The 21864-nt window shown below is 39.3% G+C and overlaps 1 protein-coding gene and 1 pseudogene across 8 annotated transcripts in view; one reads left to right on the top strand and one right to left on the bottom strand.

The window, feature by feature from the left end:
• Window positions 1-21864, top strand: part of PLD1 (phospholipase D1) — a 207662-nt gene that overhangs the window by 95414 nt on the left and 90384 nt on the right. For all 8 annotated transcript variants that reach the window (XM_058732391.1, XM_058732392.1, XM_058732393.1 and 5 more), the window contains 3 exons: window positions 5650-5802; window positions 7067-7216; window positions 7924-8007. In XM_058732391.1, coding sequence (XP_058588374.1) covers window positions 5650-5802; window positions 7067-7216; window positions 7924-8007 — 387 coding nt within the window. The remainder of the gene's footprint in view (window positions 1-5649; window positions 5803-7066; window positions 7217-7923; window positions 8008-21864) is intronic.
• Window positions 13772-18499, bottom strand: LOC131513010 (histone chaperone ASF1-like; annotated as a pseudogene).

Here is a 21864-nt window from a genome sequence, read left to right as displayed (position 1 = left end):
TAAAAGAATATACCTCCCTCACATCTTAAACTTTGTCTTGGTTGAAGCCTGATTTAATCCAATCTAAAAAGATATGATCCAGCCTGGAATGAAATGTGTCATCATTTTAAAATTGTGTAAATCTTTCCATGAAGATTGAAGCCTTGGTTCCCCCATTAGTAAGTATTTCCTGAATCACATTTGTGGGATATAAAATATCAGTACCAAATAAAATGATAAGATAGAGCTGACAAAATTAGTTGAGACATTTTCTCATGGTAGAAGCTATTGGTATCTAAATAGGAGTTACTTTTAAGGATGATGCGCTCATAACTTGCTCTTTTTTATATTTAGACCCATAAAAAGCATTCTGACCACTTTCTCATTTATGCTATATTGACAAACCAGATAAAGCAAACTGGGCAATTAAACTTGCAATCAAGTCTCACGATGACCTTCTCTCAGGGACAAGTAAAAAGAAAAAGAAAGACAAACAGGGCAAACATTTCTTCCCACAATTTAAAACATCTGCTTTAACAGCTTATCTATGGAGCAACTCCTCTGCATCTGGTAGTGGAGTAGATGAGAATCTTCTTATCTCAAATAATGTCTGAAGAGAGGGAGAGGTTTAGATTTTACAAAATAAATGTAGGACTTATTTTGCTGAACTTTGAGCTATACCAAGAATTCAACGGACACTAACGAAGCAGAGAAATAATTTGAGGTAAGTGTTAGGAGGAAGCTAAACATGATGGAGAAGTGGACTGGGGTGGGCTGGGCTGGGTCGGGGACAGCTTTTTAAGATTGAGTAGCTTGGGAAGGCCTCCCTGTGGAGAAATGTTGAAGCAGGGAGTTGAGTAACAGGAAAGGACTGCCCATCGGAGGATCTAGAAGAAATCATTTGTAGGCAGAGGGATAACAAATGTAGAAGGCCCAAAGAATAACCTTGGCAAGTCTGAGGAACAGCCAGACCTAGGAGGTGGGAGGGAACAGTAGAAGGTGAGGCTGAGAAGGTCATGGCTGGTTCCTGTGGTTTGGCCACATTTTAAAGCCCCAGCAAGTAGTGGCCCAGGCAGGAGGCATCTTGTTAGAACAGACTATGATCTCACCTAGTTTGAAACAAGAATGTTTGTAAAAGTGTATATTTATTGGTGGGAGGCACGGTGCTGAGCTACGTAGGTGAATCATCTGTTACTTCTCACAAACGTGTCTGAGCTGCGCACTGCTGTTATCCCCATTGTATGGATTTAGACCTCAGGCTCAGTTACCCAAGTTCACACAGTCAGGCGGGTGGCAGAGCTGGGATCAGAGCCCAGGGAGCTGGGATCGGACTCCCAAAGGCTGGCTGACAAACTCCTTTCTTGCTGCATATCCTCCTATTAAGGAAAAAAATCGATTGACAAAAGAGAAAGGAAAGAAATCAGGAGAGTTTTAATGGATGGCATAATTAAGAAGAGCTTTATATAAAGGCCAGGAGTCAATTTACCCTGATATCTAGTGACTATTAAAGAGAATTTGTTACCAGAATAGAAATTATTATCTTTTGCACTCAGCGTTCAAAATCCAGCTGTCACTGCTACGCAGTTCTCTATTTCCAGGCTGCCGCCTCTTGGAGGGGTAGGGCAGGAATGCACGTAGGATGCCTGCACATGTGTGGCACCCCCAGCGCTGACCAGGGCTCTGGCCCTGCAGTCCACCAGCTGTCATTGCCATTGCTGAGGAACACTGTTTACAGCCTGTACAGAGCCTCTGCAAATTAAAGAAAAGTACCCATTTCTGCAGGAAGACACAGCCTACCTCGGAGCCCCCCTTCCCCGGGGTATCCTGGTGCAGGCCACATCTACACAGTGGTACCTGGTGGCCTGTTCCTATGGACGTGTTTTGCAGCCTTTGCCCTGGTGGTTGTGCCACCAGCCTCTGCTCCCAGAAGCATTTCTGAGATGTGTTTTGTCATGCCGACCATGGGAGCTGGTACACCTGGATAGGGGTCATCCCATCGTCATCCCACACTGTTGTCCGTGGCGTGGAGGTCTGGCGAGAGCCAGCTCTGATGCCATTTGCATATCCTGGACTTCCAGGTAGACAGGTTCACGGGTCTGCTGCGGGGTCTTCTCAGATTGGCAAACCTGACAGCTGTGGGGTTCAAAGCCTCTGTGGCTCCTTCCCAGTCATCAGCATAGCACAGCAGTCCCGTGGGGCTGTGGCGTGCCATGTGCCCGCTAACTTGTACCACGAGTCAAGCCAGGACAAGGGACTGCCTTTAAAGAAGGAACTTTAACAAATATGTGATCCATCCACTCTCTTTTATCGCTAACCGAGTTTTATCGACAGGCAAGCTACGTGTCTGCACTCATAACTCAGGCCCTCAGAACCACTGAGTCCTTGTTTATATCATGGCCTGGGCATTTTTATTGAGCAGTGCTATGAGAATTCTTATAAAGTGTATAATTTCTGCATTTGCTGACAGTTATTGAAAACGTTATCCATTATACTGTTCAGTTGCCTTCTCTTAGGTCCCACATGAGAAACTTCTTTGGAATTTAATTTTTGTGGGATACCTTTTTATTTCTTTAATTTATTCACTGGGTAAGAAAAACCGGGAAGCTCAGACCCACCCTGGCATGCCATCACCATAATAATGTTGATGTTGTGGTTCGGTATTTGCTTTCTGTGACCTTGATGCTTTTCCTTTTTTTAACCATATCACATGTATGCCCTTTACTGTACATTATCCAAGATCTATCCCACCCACTTTTATTGGGTAGGAGTCAGCCTATATTAAAACACAAATGAATGAAATGAAACTACGTGGAGATTTGTCTGTCTTAAATCCCATATTATAAAGCCACTAAATCGTAACGTGGTTAGCAAGTTCAGTAACAATTTATTTTAGATTTACAGCATTATTTAACTTGTGTTCCAGTGTTCTGGTCTTTCCTGTTCCATAATGTGCTTTACTTTGTCTAATGTTTGGTATAATATGCCCATTGATATTTTATTCGGTTATGAACTGATTTATTTGATCAGTATACAATTGCAAGTAAACGTGATTATACGGTGGTGTGTACAGTGTGAGACAGTTGCCATTTGCATTCACTTTATTTAAAGTTTATTTATTTTGAGAGAGACAGAGACAATGTGAGTAGGAGAGGGACAGAGAGAGAGAGGGAGAGAGAGAATCCCAAGCAGGCTCTGTGCTGTCAGCGCAGAGCCCAGTGTGGGGCTCAATTTCACAGATTGTGAGATCATGACCTGAACTGAAATCAAGAGTCGGATGCTTAACTGACTGAGCCACCCAGGCACCCCATATAGTTACCATCTGTCACCATGCAAAGTTATTACAATATTATTGACTATATGCCTTGTGCTGTATTTTGCATCCCTATGACTTATTTATTTTATAACTTGAAGTTTGTACCTCTTAATCCCCTTCACCTATTTTGCCTGTCCTTCTACCCCTCCTTGCTCTGGTAACTAACAGCTTATTCTCTGTATTTATGAGTCTATTTCTATTTTGATTGTTTGGGTTTTTTTAGATTTCACATATAAGTGAAATCATATGGTATTTGTCTTTCTCTGACTTCTACCACTTAGTGTAATATCCTCTCTAGTTCCATCCATGTTGTCGCAAATTGCAGGATCCCTTTTTTATGGCTGAGTAATAGTCCACCACGTTTTCTTTATTCTTTCATTGATAGACACTTAAGTTACTTCCATATCTCAGCTATTGTAAATAATGCTGTAGTAAACTTGGGGTGCAGACGTCTTTTCGAATTAGTGTTTTTGTTTTCTTCAGGCAAATACCTAGAAGTGGAAATGCTGGATCATTTGGTATTTCTGCTTTTATTTTTTAGAGGAACCTCCATACCGTTTTCCAGAGTGGCTGCACCAATTTACAGTCCCATTAGTAGTGCTCCAGGGGTCCCTTTTCTCCACATCCTCACCAACACTTGTTATTTCTTGTCATTTTAATAAGACAAAGAATTTGTAGCCACAGAATCTGCATAGCAGGATACCCACGTGATGCATATTCACAGCCAAGTAGAAGAAGAATTATCTTATGTTATTCTAGTAGCTTGCTAACCTGCACATTACATCTCTCTTTATCCTTCATACCTTTCTTTCTGAAACATAGTTATAATGATATTATCATCCTATTTCTTGCCTGGGCATGAGGATTCTCTTATTTAATAAGAACCCTGGTGGTGTGGTCTTTTTGTTGTTTTTTGTTTTTTGTTTCTTGTTTTTTTTTTTTTTTTTTTTTTTTTTTTAAACACAGATTGTTAGGCCTTTTTAATGGATCTGTGGTGGGGCTTGGGAATCTATTATTTTTTTGAACAAACATCTCCAGATATTCTGATGGCAAAGCAGGTTTAGGAAACACTGGTTCAATGATATAAAATCAGCCTCCTGAGCATTTCCATCAGACCCTCCTCAATATGGCCTTTGTCCATTTTCCCCTTTCTCCACTTATTTGCCCATTTTTCTTTACTATCCTCCAAGACCCTGGCCTCATCAAACTCTCTTCCAACACGTGCTGCATTTCCACACCTCAGTGCCTTTTCCAACTCTTCCCTCAGTGTGGGATGCACATCTTGCCACCCTGCTTTGGGCTTTATTTAATAGGATCTTTTCTGGCCTTGCTGCGATCCACGTCTTTGGGAGAGTGCCTCTAGCCCTTTCTCTGAGAACTAAGGACTCCCTCCTCCTTACACCCATTACCTTTTCATTTTCTAGTACCTTGTTTGCACCCCACTAGCCTAGTAAGCTCTCTGGAAACCTCTGTGCTGTTTCCACCTCTGCCCTAACTCCCAGCTTATCACTGTATTTTTCCACTACGAAACTCTCAAATATATATCAAATTGAATACAAACATACTTTGGAGAGATCATGTCCTATTGAATATCATTTATGAATAGTGCTTAAAACCACAAGTAATTTGAATTTTTTTGTGTTTATTTGTTTTTGAGAGAGAGAGAGAGAGAGAGAGAGCGAGAGAGAGAGAGAGAGCGCACAAGCAGGGGCGGGGCAGAGAGACAGGGAGAGAGAGAATCCTAAGCAAGTTTTGAGCTATCAGCGTAGAGCCTGATGCGAGGCTTGAACTCACAAACTGTGAGATCATGAGCTGAGCCGAAACCAAGAGTCAGATGCTTACCTGACTGAGCCACCCAGGAGCCCCAAACCACAAGTAATTTGCAATGAAAAACAGAATATGTGGAGTATTCGATGCTCATTGGGTTATTTTCAAAGGATGATTTTTATCTACTGAGAGGCTTATTTACCTCTTTTATGATAGTTTATTTTAGTAAACATTTTTCCAGTTCATTTCCATTTTTCCAACAGCTTGGGCTCCTGCTGTACATCCTGCAAGCATCACCTGCCGATGTTGGGGACATTCTTTCAGGCTTTGCCATTAGTGTATAAAAAGCTAATGAATTACTTTGAATTGCTTGATCCGGGTCCTTCTTAGGAAACTATGATAGACTCCTTATGAGTTTTCGTTGTTGTTTCATGGTGATTTTTAAAAAAAGAAATCCTCTGTGTAAAAAAAAAAAAAAAAAACAATATTATATCTACAGTCTGCTGGAATGTTTACCTAGCTTGTCATAATTTGTTGTTTTTGTTTCAGTAATTCAATACAACTCTAAAATACTTATTACCTTCTTACAGGTGGTTGATAGTGAAAGATTCCTTCTTACTATATATGAAACCAGACAGTGGTGCCATTGCCTTCGTCCTGCTGGTAGATAAAGAATTCAAAATCAAGGTGGGGAAGAAGGAGACAGAGACAAAATACGGGCTCCGAATTGATAATCTTTCAAGGTAGAAATTTCAAGTATTTTAAAAAGATTTCTCTCAAAAACAAAGTTTTTCTCCCAACCTTAAGTGAAGGAGGAGGTAAATAATTTAAATGTTAAAACATTGTTATTTAGAACTCATCTTTAAATTTTTTTTTTTTTAACGTTTATTTATTTTTGGGACAGAGAGAGACAGAGCATGAACGGGGAGGGGCAGAGAGAGAGGGAGACACAGAACCGGAAGCAGGCTCCAGGCTCTGAGCCATCAGCCCAGAGCCTGATGCGGGGCTCGAACTCACAGACCGCAAGATCGTGACCTGAGCTGAAGTCGGCGCTTAACCGACTGAGCCACCCAGGCGCCCCGAACTCATCTTTGATCAAAAATAATGAAACTACTTTTCTTTATATAAATTTTTAAGAATTAAATATTCAGTGTGCAACAGAATAAATAATCACATGTATCGATTTGTGTTTGTTTTAACAAAATGTATGCCTATTAATAAAATTAACTACTCAATGGTACCAGTTTACCAAACAGATAAGCTAAGGAGTGATAGTTTCACATTTTTAAGAAACAAAACTTTATAAATTGATATCCTTTAGTTAACATAAAAATGTGATTTGATTTACAAAAATTCTATTTACACATAGATTTTAAGAAAGATCTCTTGAAAGGATACTCAAGCATACATTTACTATAGATTTTATTAGTGTGTGTGTTGATAAATGTTTCTTTCTGGAAGGCTATAGTTATGTAATACGTGTTGTCATTTTCTCTATATATACATTCGGCCTCATGTATATGAATATATTATACATAGATTTTTCTCTTTTTCACACATTGACTATATATGTGTATACACACACACACACACACACACACACACATGCACATCCTTTCTAATACACATTGGCATGTGTTTTGTGTGTCTGTGCATGTATGTATGTGAAAAGATGACCTTCCTGATTTTCTCTAATGGTAAAAGGTTCAAGATTATTCCCCTCACAGTCTGGTACAGTTCTATGGCATAGTAAATACCTTTATGCATGTTAGCATGAAGGAGTGAGTAAATAACCTGAAAATTTATTTTTGCTATATTGCCACGTATTGCTCTATATATAGTTTAAAAACTTGCTGAAAATGTTCAGAAGTCTGCTTTCTTGATAAAAGTAAGATGCTCTTTGCTTAAAATTTTCAACAAAATGGCATGTGTTTAATTGTTAATTTTTTTTTAAAGAGACAAAACACAGAGTGATCATTCTTTTCCACATTTTGCTTTTCTTTGAAGGACTCTTATTTTAAAATGCAACAGCTATAGACATGCTCGGTGGTGGGGAGGGGCTATAGAAGAATTCATCCAGAAATATGGTACCAACTTTCTCAAAGACCATCGATTCGGGTCCTATGCTGCTATCCAAGAGAATACATTAGCCAAATGGTAAGATCATATTGCTCTAAGACTGTTGAGGTAGTCATAGTATCTAATATAATAGTAGGTGTAAATTCATCTGGAATCAATTTTCGAGGCTGTGGTAAGATAATATGCGTTATACTTAACAAGGGCCTTTCTTTATAGGACCACCTGAGCATAGATTAGTTTTCCAACTTTTGTTTTTAAGATTTTTACAGTGAGCTTGAGACAGCTAGCTTTAGATTTTGAAGTTTGGCTTTAAAAGCTTAACGTCATACATTTTTTAATGATGCAAAGAAAATGTTTATTTAAGTTATTAGCCATAATCTAAAGACGAGAATTTACTTGCTAGGTATTTCTTTGAAATAAAAAGCATTGTGTGGTTTTCTGCCCATGGACTGGAAACTGGTCTGTTTTCAGTCTCAGAAGAACAATGGTGTGAGTTCAACAGGATGAGAGAATTCATCTGACTCATGTGATGATGAGACCAATTTGTTGTGCTCTCGGCAGAATCTGGTCGCTTGCTTCCGTCTACTTACTGTGCTTCCTGCTAGTTAGTAGACAGAAGATGGTATTTTCAATCCTTGGTTTTCAGTTATGCAAAGTAAACTGGCAGCTTTGTAGAAACTCAGGCAGTGGCTTCGGTCTTTCACTTTGCCGTAAAATATGTTTGCTTTCTTTCTTTCTGTAAAACAAAAATAAATGACACACACAAAAAAACCCTTGTTTTTTAGGTACGTTAATGCCAAAGGATATTTTGAAGATGTGGCAAATGCAATGGAAGAGGCACAAGAAGAGATTTTTATCACGGATTGGTGGTTAGTATTTGTCTAGGGGGATTTGGTTCGGAGGCCTCTCTGTTTAGAAACGTAAAACAGTTGTGCTGTTCCAGAATCATATGTTATGAAAACCAGCAGTACCTGTAGATGGTCTGGCCAGAGTCTCAACCAATTAACTGGAATAGCCTTCAGTGAAAGGTCTTTTCAAAAAACTTGGCATCCAAATATATCCTTAAAATATTCAGTTTTAACAATTTTGGTTTGTCTTTCCAGTTGGAAGTAGACACTCAAATATTCATTTTAGTAAAGATTATTTTGCAGTGCAAACACAATTGTACAAGTGAGAGAAAATAATCTTCCTTGGGTGCCTTCCTCATTCGACATTTCAGTCACCAGATTCAGTGAATATCGTTCTGGATTGTCCCTTTGAAGCTGGAAGAGTTCCATTTGCCTATTACTATTAAAATGTCCTTGGTATTGACTAGGCCTGTTCAGCTTTTTTGGAGATACATCAGATTTCAGCTTTTTGGCCCTCTTTACAAATCTCCATGAGAGCTATGATGCTTCACAGAGCCACTGGAAATCTTGTACCGAAAACTCATTTAGCTCTTGAGAAGTTGTTCTCTTGGAGTTGGTATATGCTTGATAGTTTGACTTTAGTTCCAGTTACCTATCTGCCTGGACAGTTAAAACCTACTGCAGATGCCAGAGTTGACTGCAGTGGAAATGAACCTATCTTGAATCTGTTTTCCTTCTAAGAACTTAGTTGTTGAAATACTCCTTATTTTTCCCTGCCCTGTTTCCTTCCAAATGCTACCTTTCACATCTAAGCTGTGAAAATATCATCATAATTTATTTCCTCCTCATTCTAGATTTTGCGGGGGAGGGAAGAAGAATTAGGAATATGAACTCATCCTCTTCTACTCTTTTGTCTTAGTGATGTAGAAATATATCATTCTACAGCATGCTTTCCCAATCTGAGCACTATTGATATTTTAGCCCAGATAATTCTTTGTTATGGGAGGTTGTTCTGTGCATTGTGGGATGGTTAGCACCATCAGCAGCTCTGGCTTTTACGGATTAGATGCCAAGTAGGCTCCTAGTTTGTGATAATGTCTTCAGACATTGCCAAATGTCCTCCAGAGGGCAGAGTCCTTCTTAGTTGAGAACCATTGATCTAGGGTCGATAGATGAGGTAAGTGGGGGTGCCTGGGTCACTCAGTTGGTTAAGTGTCCAACTCTTGATTTTGGCTCGAGTCATGATCTCATGTTCTCAAGTTTGAGCCCTGCATCGGACTCTGTGCTGGCAGTGCGGAGCCTGCTTGGGATTTTCTCCCTCCCTCTCTCTCTCTGACCCTCTCCTGCTCATTTTCTGTCTCCCTCTCTCTCCCAAAATAAATAAACTTAAAAAAGATAAAGTATATGATGGTCAGTATCATGTCTGTGAGCTTGTTTATTCTCGTGTGCGCGGAGGAGCTTAATCTTGGCCTTTATAGTCACATTTTGTCTCTCTACTCAGTTACTGGGAATAAAAGAAAGTTTCATACTTAAGAGCTATTTCTTTGGTTGAATACTTTATAAGCACTTATGTGAATAAATTCAAGCTTAAAATAGTACTATATTCCTTCAGAAAATATTTCTGAAAGTTTGATGAAGACATGAGAGAGACTGAAAATAGTGTTTCCATTGAGCCCATATTTTCATGTTTTATGCAAGAAAATAATATTCTTTTGAAGGTTCTGAACACTAAAATACAGGCTCTCATTTAAACATCTAAAGAGTTAGAGCCTTGGATGTTTTCTACTGTCGGCAAGAAAATAAACCAGGTTATTTCTTTTCTATGGCTGTCTAGGATAACATCTTATTATCACACTTCCTTTGAAATAAAACCTTCGTTGTAACTTCCCTCATCTTGTGAAGAAAATTCTTGTCGTGCCAGTATATTGCAAAAGAGAGCATCAGAAACTGAACCAGTGCTGATATGTCCAGATCTGAGAGAGTGAAAAGCATAAGTAGAAGATGCACATGTCCTATAGAAGCTTCTGATCTGATTCAAGAGCTGCCACATGCTTAAATGAAAACTGTACTAATAGGTTTATAAAATAATTCATGTGCAAACAAAGGGGGATACAGTGAAATGAGAAGCAACCTGGGACCTTCTAGTGCTTAGTTCCTTTGTTCATTAATTCATTTAACCACCCAGCCATTCATTAACTTATTCACTCATTCATTCTAGATCTATTTAGTGAGCACCCACTCTGTGACAGGTAGGCTGTGCATATATAAAGATGACTGAGAAGCAGCTCCTACTCTGAAACGAGATAGAGTAAGGAAGTCCTATGGAAGACAACAGATTGGGGAAAACTGAGTGATGAGCATTAAGATAGCAGGAGGCTGTGAAGAAGGAGGGAGCCCTGAGGCAGGGCGATAACTGAGCCTACAAAGCTTCGCCTAAGAGAAGGCTGGCCTGGGGCTTAGTGCTGGAGTTGACCAGATGGAGATAGGCAAATGTTTTCGGCAGAGGGATAGCCAGGACCAAGGCATAGAAGGGTGAGAGTGCACAGCAACTTTGGAGGAGGGTGGAGGTTGTGTGGAGCTGAAGCATAGCATCCTTTGGAATGGTGGGTGGAGATGGCCCCCAAAAGATGGTTCAGGGGAAAACTGTGAAGGGTGCTGGCTGAGCTGCTAAGGAGTTTGCACTTAGTCCTGTGAACACTGGGAACCACTGACAATTTTTAAGCATGGGGATTTTAATCCAATTTGTTTTCTAAAAGGGATCATTCTGGTAATAGTGTAGAAGAGGAATTAAACACTGGTTCTAGAGAACACATGGCACACTCTTGCGTGCTCCATTCTCCAGGAGAGAAATGGCAACGGTCTTTGCTCAGACCACCTTAGGGACCTGACGATTACGGACTTGGGGCAAGTCCTGTTTATCTTTCTCAGGGGTAGTTTCTAAGGCACAAAGTAACATTGACAATAATAGTGATTATTTGTTAAATTCTTACAAGTGCCAGGGGCTATGTTATAGTTGAGAAAAGTGAGACCCATAAGGGGGAGGGGAAGGAAACTGCCCACAGTCACCCAGTTGGCAAGTGCCAGTGCCAGCTGGGCTCCAGGTATGTCTGCTGTAGCGTCCCCATGTCATGAAGCCACCTCTCAGGGGAGCCTGCCACTCGGATGGTGTCTGAAGTGCCTTTTATTTTTATTTGTTTATTTTTTCTGAAGTTCCTTTTAGATCTAAGATTCTTTAAGTGCAGATTGAACTATTTTGAGGTACTAAATAAATTTGTAATCAGATTGGGATAGATTTAGTTAGGAGAAATTTTCTTTTTTTTTTTTAATTTTTAAAAAATGTTTTATTTATTCTTGAGACAGAGACAGGGCATGAGCAGGGGAGGGACAGAGAGAGAGGGAGACACAGAATCTGAAGCAGGCTCCAGGCTCTGAGCCGTCAGCACAGAGCCCGACATGGGGCTCGAACTCACAAACCGCGAGATCATGACCTGAGCCGAAGTTGGACGCTTAACCGACTGAGCCACCCAGGCGCCCCAGGAGAAATTTTCTAAAGAGGTAAATTCTGAGGTAGGCTGTCCAGTTAGAAGAGGTAATGACTCATTAAACAGCCCAGACTATCTAAAGACTAAGAAGAGTACGTTTCAGCTGGATGTGAAGGTGTCTTAAGAGATAGTTTCCATATAAAGATCAGTGAGCATTCTCTACTTCGTGTGTCTGGATTAACCACAAGAACATTTGTTTTCTGTCTTTTCTGTGCTTGGTGCTATTTCAAGGACTTAGCTCTTCAGTGTTCATTGAAGTATGTCCTCAAATGAGGTGGGACACCAAGAGGTGGCTCCGAGCTCCATTGGTACATGACTAATTGCTCTTAGGACAGATCTGGAGAGTGTGGCTTAGCTCAGATTTCTTCTTGATGGTGGTGATTATAATTCATCAGGCATGTGTCAGCAGGCACGTGTACGGTAGCATGTGGAGTCTTCACCATGGTGGGTTCTCTCCCCAGCCTGTCAGGGTGAGGAGTGCAAGCCGCGTCTGCCACAGCCTCTGTGCTGAGCCTATGCATGAACCATGTCAGAAATTGACAGGATTAGTAAAACTAAAGAGTTTTAAAGACCAGATTTTCTTTTTTTTTAATTTTTTTTAACGTTTTATTTATTTTTGAGACAGAGAGAGACAGAGCATGAATGGGGGAGGGGCAGAGAGAGAGGGAAACACAGAATCGGAAGCAGGCTCCAGGCTCTGAGCCGTCAGCCCAGAGCCCGACGCGGGGCTCGAACTCACGGACCGCGAGATCGTGACCTGAGCTGAAGTCGGACGCCCAACCGACTGAGCCACCCAGGCGCCCCAAGACCAGATTTTCTTAAGGTTTTAACTTTAATTCCAGTATAGGTAACATACAGTGTTACATTAGTTTCAAGTACACAATATAGTGATTCAACAGTTCTGTACATTACTCAGTGCTCATCATGATAAGTGTCCTCTTTAATCTCTATCACCTATTTCACCGCCCCCCCCTTCCCTCTGGTAACCATCAGGATGTTCTCTGTAGTTAAGAGTCTGTGTTTTGGTTTATCTTTTTTTTTTTTTTCCTTTACTCATTTGTTTTGTTTCTCAAATTCAACATATGAGTGAGATCATATGGTAGCTGGCTTTCTCTGGCTGATTTATTTCACTTAGCATTATACTCTCTAGCTCCATCCATGTTGTCGCAAATGGCAAGATTTCATTCTTTTTATGGCTGAATGATATTCAATCTCTCTCTCTCTCACACACACACACACACACACACACACACACACACACACACACCCCATCCCACATCTTATCTATCCATTTATCTATAGATGGACACTTGGGCTGTTTCCATAATTTAGCTATTCTCAATAATGCTGCTATAAACATAGGGTTGCATGTATCCCTTTGAATTAGTGTTTTTGTATTTCTTGGGTAAATACCCAGTAGTATGATTACTGCATTGTAGGATAGTTCTATTTTTAACTTTTTAAAAAAAATTTTATTTTTGAGAGAGAAAAATGGAGGCATAGGAGTTGAAGCAGGTTCTGTGCTGATTGAGAGCAGAGAGCTGGTGTAGGGCTCAAACTTATGAACCGTGAGATCATCACCTGAGCCGAAACCAAGAGTGGGACACTTAACTGACTGAGCCACCCAGGTGTCCATATTTTTAACATCTTGAGGAACCTCCATACTGTTTTCCACAGTGGCTGCACCAGTTTGCATTCCCACCAACAGTGCTCGAGGGTTCTCCCTGCCAACACTTGTTGCCTCTTATGTTTTTTATTTTAGCCATTCTGACCATTGTGAGGTAATATCTCATCGTACTTTTGATTTGCATTCCCCTGATAATGAATGATATTGAGCATCTTTTCATGTGTCTGTTGGTCATTTGTATGTCTTTTTTGGAGAAATGTCTGTTCATGTCTTCTGCCCATTTTTTAAAATTGGATTATTTGTTTTTTGGGTGTTGAGTTTTTCAGTTCTTTATTTTAGTTACTAAACCTTTATCATCAGATATGTCATTTGAAAATATCTTCTCCCATGCAGTAGGTTGCCTTTTAGGCTTTTTGTTTTGTTTTGTTTTTTACTTAAAGATAGTTGTATTTATATTCTACAATGTACTCAAATACTGGTTTTCTTACAAACTTTCTACAGGATGTTTTTTGAACAGATTCTTCACATTGTGTCTTGACTGTGTTCTTATAGAATTGCAGGGAAATAGTTTTGTGTGTTTCTATAGCTTAATTTGTACTAAAGGGATGACAGATGGTCACATGCAGTCCATGAAGGATTCTGACATGACAAATAGTCAGATTTTTGACATGGGCCATCCATCCCTTTGATGCTGAAGGTAATGCATCTGTTGAAAGAAGTAATTATAGATTTGGATTACTGATCTCTGCCTCTTTCAGTTTTTCTATATTGTCTTCCCATATAATGTGAACTCTCGTGACTCTAGGATTAGATGCCAAAATGTTCCTTTGAAGCTTAGAAAAGTCTGGTTTTCCTGGCAAATTTCCCCATACTTCTGTCTCAGTATATTCATTATTTACATAGCAGCCAACTCTAATAAATTCTTGCCCTCAATAGGTCCATGTAATTAGCACAACTGTTATACCTACTGCATCTGCATCTGGAATGAGTCTTGGATTAGGTGCCGCAGCTGGAAATAAAACATGCCATCCTGCAGAAACAGGGCCCACTAAGAGTCTAAAACTTAATCATATTCTTCACTTTCTGCAGAGCCCACATAGACCTTCAGACAGGTCCTCGATGCACTTGAAGGAGTTCTTGAACTGGAATGGGTTGTAGGAAGGAGAAGGATTATCCAGCACCACTACACTGTTCATTCGAACCTTTGAAAAAAAGCAAACAAACAATGGGAACAAGGGTCTTCTTGTGACACAGTAAAGTCCAGTGTGCGGCTGCTAGAGACAGCGTAGACCCTGACCCTTGAAGCATCTGCCCCGTGTGGTGCAGCAGTGATTTGAGAAACTTTCTTCCTCTTTTTATTTATACCCGAGCACTCCACAGTGTTTTGTAGCTTTCCTGTTTTACTAAACTGCAGCCCCCAATTGACTGCACCCAAGCTCTGACCCTCCTCCTCCAGCGAGGGCCTCACTGGGGAGCAAGATGGAGTCCCTCTCCCAGAATGGGTCACTTCAGCTCCACCCGCTGGTGTGGATTAGGACTGGTTACCTTTTCCTTTTGTTGATGATTTCCTTTGCTGTGGGGAAACTTTATTTTGATGTAGTCCTAACAGTTTATTTTTATTTTTATTTCCCTTGCCTCAGGAGACATATCTAGAAAAATGCTGCTAGGATTAATGTCAAAGAGATTACTGCCTGTGCTCTCTTTTAGGATTTTTATGGTTTCAGGTCTCACATTTAGGTCTTTAATCCATTTTGAGTTTATTCTGGTATAAAAGTGGTCCAGTTTCTTTCTTTTGCATGTGGCTGTCCAATTTTCCCAACACCATTTACTAAAGACTGTCTCTTCCCATTTTATATTCTTGCCCCTTTGTCATAGATTAATTAATTCATTATATAAGTGTGGGTTTATTTCTGGACTCCATCCTGTTTTTCTGTGTCAGTACCATACTGTTTTGATTACTATAGCTTTGCAGTATATCTTGAAATCTGGGGTTGTGATACCTCCAGCTTTGTTATTCTTTCTCAAGATTGCTTTGGCTATTTGGGGTCTTTCATGGTTCCATACAAATTTTAGGATTGTTTGTTCTAACTTTGTGAAAAATGCTGGTGGTACTTTGATAGGAATAGTATAGACTTTTTGACCATATTTATTCTTCTAATTCATGAACATGGAATGTCTTTGCATTTCTTTTTGTCATCTTGAATTTATTTTATCAATGTGTTATAGTTTTCAGAGTACAAGTCTTTTACTTTTTTGGTTAAGCTTATTCCTAGGTATTGTATTATTTTTGGTAGAATTGTAAATGGGATTGTTTTCTTAATTTCTCTTTCTCCTGCTCCATTATTAGTGTATATAAAGGCAGCAAATTTCTGTACATTGATTTTGTATCCTGTGACTTCACTGTATTTATTCATTAGTTCTAGTAGTTTTTCAGTGGAGTCTTTAGGGTTTTCTATACGTAGTATCAGGTCATCTGCAAATAACGAAAATTTTGCTTCTTCCTTTCTGATTTGGATGCCTTTTATTTCATTTTCTTGTCTGATTGCTGTGGCTAGGACTTCTAATCTATGTTGAGTAAAAGTAATGAGAGTAGACATCTTTATGTTGTTCCTGATCTAGAGGAAAAGCTCTGTTTTTCTCCACTGAGTGTGATGTTAGCTGCGAATATTTCACAGATGATCTTTATTATGCTGAGGTATGTTGCCTCTAAACCTACTTGGTTGAGTTTTTCTTTTTTTTAATCATGAAGGATGTTGAACTTTGTCAAATGCTTTTCTGCCCTATTGAAATGATTATATGGTTTCTATCCTTTCTGTTGTTAGTGTGATGCATCACACTGATTGATTTGCAAATATTGAACCATCTTTGCATGTTTGGAATAAAACTCATTTGATTGTGGTGAATGATTTTTTTAAAAATATGTTGTTAGATTTGGTTTGCTAATATTTTTGTTGAGGAAATTTGCATTCTGTGTTCATCAGAGATATTAGCTTGTAGTTCTCTTTTTTAGTGGTATCTTTGTCTGGTTTTGGTATCAGGGTAATGCTGACTTCATTGAATGTATTTGGAAGCTTTCCTTCCTCTTACATTTTTTGGAATAGTTTGAGGAGAATGAGTATTAACTAATTTTTAAAAGTTTGGTAGTGTTCACATATGAATCCATCTGGACTTTCATTTTTTGGTAGTTTTTTGATTACCAGTTCAAATTTGTTGCTTGTAATTGGTCTGTTCAGATTTTCTTCCTGGTTCAGTTTTAGAAGGCTATATGTTTCTAAAAATGTATCCTTTTCTTCTAGGTTATCCATTTTGTTGGGATATAATTTTTCATAGTATTTTCTTGTAATCATTTGTATTTCTGTGGTATTATTTTCTTTCTTCTACTCATCTTAGGCTTTTTTTTTTCTAGTTCCTTTTGGTGTAAGGTTAATTTGTTTATTTGGGCTTTTTCTTATTTCTTGAGGTAGGCCTATATCACTATAATCTTCCCTCTTAGAACTGCTTTCACTGAGTGCCAAAGATTTTGTACCACTGTATTTTCATTTGCATTTGTCTCCATTTATTTATTTTTTTAATTTCTTCTTTGATTGCTTCATTGACCCATTGGTTGTTTAGTATCATATTGTTTAGTCTCCATGTGTTTGTGTTTTTTCCAGGTTTTTTTCTTGTGATTTATTTCTAGTTTAATGTCATGGTGATTAGAAAAGATGTATCGCATGCTTTCAATCTTCTTAAATTTATTGAGACTTGTTTTCTGTCTAATATGTGATCTATTCTAGAGAATATTCCATATTCATTGAAAAGAATATGTATTCTGTTGTTTTTTCATGGAATGTCCTGTATGTATCTGTTATGTCCCTCAGGTCCAATGTTTCATTCAAATACATTCTTTCTTTATTGATCTTCTGTTCAAAGGATCTATCCATTGATGTGAATAGAGTGTTAAAGTCCCCTACCCTTTGTGTTACCATCAGTTTCTCTCTTTAAGTCCATTAATACTTGCTTTATGTATCTAGGTGCTCCGGTATTGGGTGTGTAGGATTGATCCCTTTATTATGTAATGCCCTTCTCTGTTTCTTGTTATAATCTTTGTTTGAATGTCTGGTTTGTCTGATATAAGATTGGTACCCTGGTTTTTTTGTTTTTGTTTTTTCCACTTCCATTTGCCTGGTGAGTGTTTACTCATCTCTTGGCTGTGGTTTAATTCTCAGTTCAGTTCTCAAACTTTGGTATAATGTTTAGGATCAAATCCATGGAAGGGCAGCTTGGGAGTGAGCTAGAAGTTCATAATCTACTTAATAGGGTTGCTTTCCTAAGCTCTGCTTTCTTGAAGATCTCTCTACTACTTTTGGGTTTGCTGTATCTTCCCCCTTACCCCCCCCCCCCCCCGCCCAGTTCTCTAGAAAGGTGGGGCTTTATTTGCCCTGCCCTACTGCACACTTTCTGCAATGATACTTCTGTCTGGAGCCCAGCAATGGATATTTATTTACGTTGTCCTCTTGGAACAGCAGCTCTTCTAGTTGGAGAAGAAAGTTCTAATCCCTCAGTGTTGTGGTGCCTGTGAGCCCCTGGCTGTCATCTGAACTCATTCTTTCTCCTCAAGCCTGAGGTAGAGCACTTCTACCTGAGTTCTCTGTACCTGTGCCAAAGCCCATTTCTGGGTTCTCCTTCAGGTTGATGAATCAGATGGGGAAAAAAATGGTAAAGTCCCCATTGTTTAGATGGTACATCAGATTCTGTTCTTCCTGAATTCATGAACGTCTCTCCTTTTGTTCAGATCTTAATTTTTTTCAACAACATTTTGTACTTTCTACATCCAGTAGTCTCCCTTTGTCCATAGTTTTGCTTTCTGCAGTTTCAGTTACCTGAGATCAACCACGATCTAGAAGCAGATGCTTCTCCTTCTTACCCATTGTCAGAGGGTGATAGTGGCCTAATGCTGCATCACAATGCCTACATCATTCACCTCACTTTATCTCATCATTTAGGCATTTTATCATCTCATATCATCATAAGAAGGGGGAAACAGTACAATAACATATTTTGAGAGAGGGAGAAACCACATTCACATAACTTTTATTACCATTTTATGTACAGTTTTACTTATTTTATTTTTTTATTACAGTTTTATCAGTGTTGTAATTGCATTATTTTATTAGTACTATTGTTAATTTTTACTGTCCCTAATTTATAAATTAAACTTTATCATTGGCATGTGTGTATGGGATAAAACTTTGCTTATCTAATGAACTTTGCTTATCTAATAGTTGCTTAGTGAAGATCCTGAGATAATGATGCTTGTAAGTCATACCTCATATAGCTGCTTTTTCCTCATCAATGAGACCATTGTTTATACTTTGTTTAAAGCATGAACACTTGTTTTTTACCTTCTTATGCATTATCCCCAAACTGAGGGTTCCTTGAGATCTATCTTAAGATTCTCCAGAGCATCTAATAGGATGTTCTACATCCAGGGTACACAAATGCTTGTAGGTTAAATAAAGAATGGTAAAGACTTAACTGCAGGGTATAGCATTACAAGTGGCCCCCAAACAGAAGGCCTCTGAGTTTATAATTAATGTGTACATCAAAAAATTTCAAGAGGGGCGCCTGGGTGGCTCAGTCGGTTAAGCCTCCGACTTCAGCTCAGGTCACGATCTCACAGTCCGTGAGTTCGAGCCCCGCGTCGGGCTCTGGGCTGATGGCTCAGAGCCTGGAGCCTGCTTCCGATTCTGTGTCTCCCTCTCTCTCTGCCCCTCCCCCATTCGTGCTCTGTCTCACTCTGTCTCAAAAATAAATAAACGTTAAAAAAAAATTTCAAGAATCTATGTTGTTTGGTATCTCTCACCTTCAGTGAACAAGCAGTGTATAGCAATGCACATTTCTACCTAAAACACCTTTTTTTTAATTTTTAAATTTTTTAAAATTTTATTTTTTATTTTTTTTAATTTACATCCAAATTAGTTAGCATATAGTGCAACAGTGATTTCAGGGGTAGATTCGTTAGTGCCCCTTACCCACATAGCCCATCCCCCCTCCCACACTCCCTCCAGTAACCCTCTGTTTGTTCTTCATATTTATGAATCTCTTATGTTTTGTCCCCCTCCCTGTTTTTATATGATTTTTGTTTCCCTTCCCTTATGTTCATCTGTTTTGTCTCTTAAAGTCCTCATATGAGTGAAGTCATATGATTTTTGTCTTTGTCTGACTAATTTCACTTAGCATAATACCCTCCAATTCCATCCATATAGTTGCAAATGGCAAGCTTTCATTCTTTTTGATTGCTGAGTCATACTCCATTGTATATATATGCCACATCTTCTTTATCCACTCATCCATCAATGGGCATTTGGGCTCTTTCCATGCTTTGGCTATTGTTGATAGTGCTGCTATAAACACGGGGGTGCATGTGTCTCTTCGAAACAGCACACCTGTATCCCTTGGATAAATGCCTAGTAGTGCATTTTCTGGGTCATAGGGTAGTTCTATTTTTAGCTTTTTGAGGAACCTCCATACTGTTTTCCAGAGTGGCTGCACCAGCTTGCATTCCCACCAGCAATGCAAACGAGTTCCTCTTTCTCCACATCCTCGCCAATATCTGTTGTTGCCTGAGTTGTTAATGTGAGCCATTCTGACAGGTGTAAGGTGGTATCTCATTGTGGTTTTGATTTGTATTGCCCTGATGATGAGTGACGTGGAGCATTTTTTCATGTGTCAGTTGGCCATCTGGATGTCTTCTTTGGAGAAGTGTCTATTCATGTCTTTTGCCCATTTCTTCACCGGATTATTTGTTTTTTGGGTGTTGAGTTTGATAAATTCTTTATAGATTTTGGATACTAACCCTTTATCTGATATGTTGTTTGCAAATATCTTCTCCCATTCCGTCGGTTGCCTTTTAGTTTTGCTGATTGTTTCCTTCTCTGAGCAGAAGCTTTTTATTTTGATGAGGTCCCAGTAGTTCATTTTTGTTTTTGTTTCCCTTGCCTCCAGAGACGTGTTGAGTAAGAAGTTGCTGCAGCCAAGATCAAAGAGGTTTTTGCCTGCTTTCTCCATTTTGATGGCTTCCTGTAACAGACCTCTTTTTAATTCATTTTAGATCCTTTGCTAGCAATTGCATTTTTGTTTCTTTGTTTGGACATAGATTGCCTCTGTGTTCCTTTCCTACACTAAATTAAGTACTGCACACACCCCACCATTTGTCTGTTTTCTTATTTATCTTACACAGTATGTATTTCCTTAGGGTATTTTATCTTTGGGGCTTTATTTTTCTTTAACTGAATAAAATAGAGCATAAAAAGATTTTAAAAATATCTTTAGCTCCTTACAACTGTTGTTTTCACATGCTCAGAGGCCTCTCTGGCAAGGCACTACTCCAGCCTGGTACTCTATAAGGCTTTAATTTTTTTTTTTTTTTAACGTTTATTTATTTTTGAGACAGAGAGAGACAGAGCATGAACGGGGGAGGGGCAGAGAGAGAGGGAGACACAGAATCGGAAACAGGCTCCAGGCTCCGAGCCATCAGCCCAGAGCCCTATGCGGGGCTCGAACTCACGGACCGCAAGATCGTGACCTGAGCTGAAGTCGGACGCTTAACTGACTGAGCCACCCAGGCGCCCCTATAAGGCTTTAATCCTTGCAGTCTACTCCTGCTCCTCCAGGTCTAGCATTTCAGCAGATAAAGTTTCCTTTATTGTACATATTTTGTTCTGTTTTTCCTTGTCATAGAGTAGTTACATCATATATAGATTTAACTCAAACACTGACTTCAGATCTCACCCCATTTTTACATTGGAAAAAAATGTCATCCATCAGCAAACCTGCCTTCTTCCCTGCTCAGAAAGCCCCAGGTCCTATGGACACTGCTCCTTGGTATAGAAAGTCAGTGTTTATGTTTATCAATTAGAATACTCTTGGCTTGGATTAACAGAATTCTCAACTAAAGGTGGCTTAAACAGTGAGGATTTATTTGTCTTGTTTAATGAGAAACCCAAAGTTAAGCAGTCCTAAAGTTGGCAAAATGGTCTAGTGATTTCAGGGTTCTGGTTTTCCCTTTAGAATTTCAATATGGCTATACCTGCCTAAGCATCATATCCCCAAACAACATCTGTTGTACAGCTACTTTTCCTGGTGTGTGTGTGTGTGTGTGTGTGTGTGTGTGTGTGTGCGTGTGTATAAGAAAGAGAGATCAAAGAGGAAAAACTTTCCCATTAAACCCATGTGTGCCTCCTCATATATCTCATTGTGGGAGGTAGACTCTGACTGAAGAAAGAAGGTGGAAAATGGCTGTTGTCTGGGCAATCACCAGTATCTGCATATGCGTATATATTTGCATGTGTGAGTAAGAGAGAAAGAGAAATCATAGTGATTTTTTTTTTTTTTAATGGCTCAAGGCTGTTGTTCTCAGATAAAGTTATATGTGAACTCCTAGCGGAGCTTTCAATGACCCGCCACACTGGAGGAGGAGGAGGGTGGCATTTGCGCTAAAATTGCCTTTGCTTCCGATGGCACAATCAGAATTTTATATTTTGTCTTTTGATTGGAGCATTTAGTCTATTTACATTCAGAGTGATTACTGAAAGATATGAATCTAGTGCCATTGTGTTACCTGTAAAGCTGGTGTTTCTGGTGATGTTCTCTGTTCCTAGAGCCGAAGCAGGCTCTAGTCTGTTGCTTTTGATATTTCTTTCCCACTCAGAGTCTCCTTTAATATTT

The sequence above is a fragment of the Neofelis nebulosa genome, chromosome 5 (genome assembly GCF_028018385.1).
Source record: "Neofelis nebulosa isolate mNeoNeb1 chromosome 5, mNeoNeb1.pri, whole genome shotgun sequence".
In the NCBI taxonomy this organism is placed as follows: Eukaryota; Metazoa; Chordata; class Mammalia; order Carnivora; family Felidae; genus Neofelis; species Neofelis nebulosa.
The sequence above is the reverse complement of the archived record's forward strand: the minus strand, read 5'-3'. Positions and strand labels throughout refer to the sequence as shown.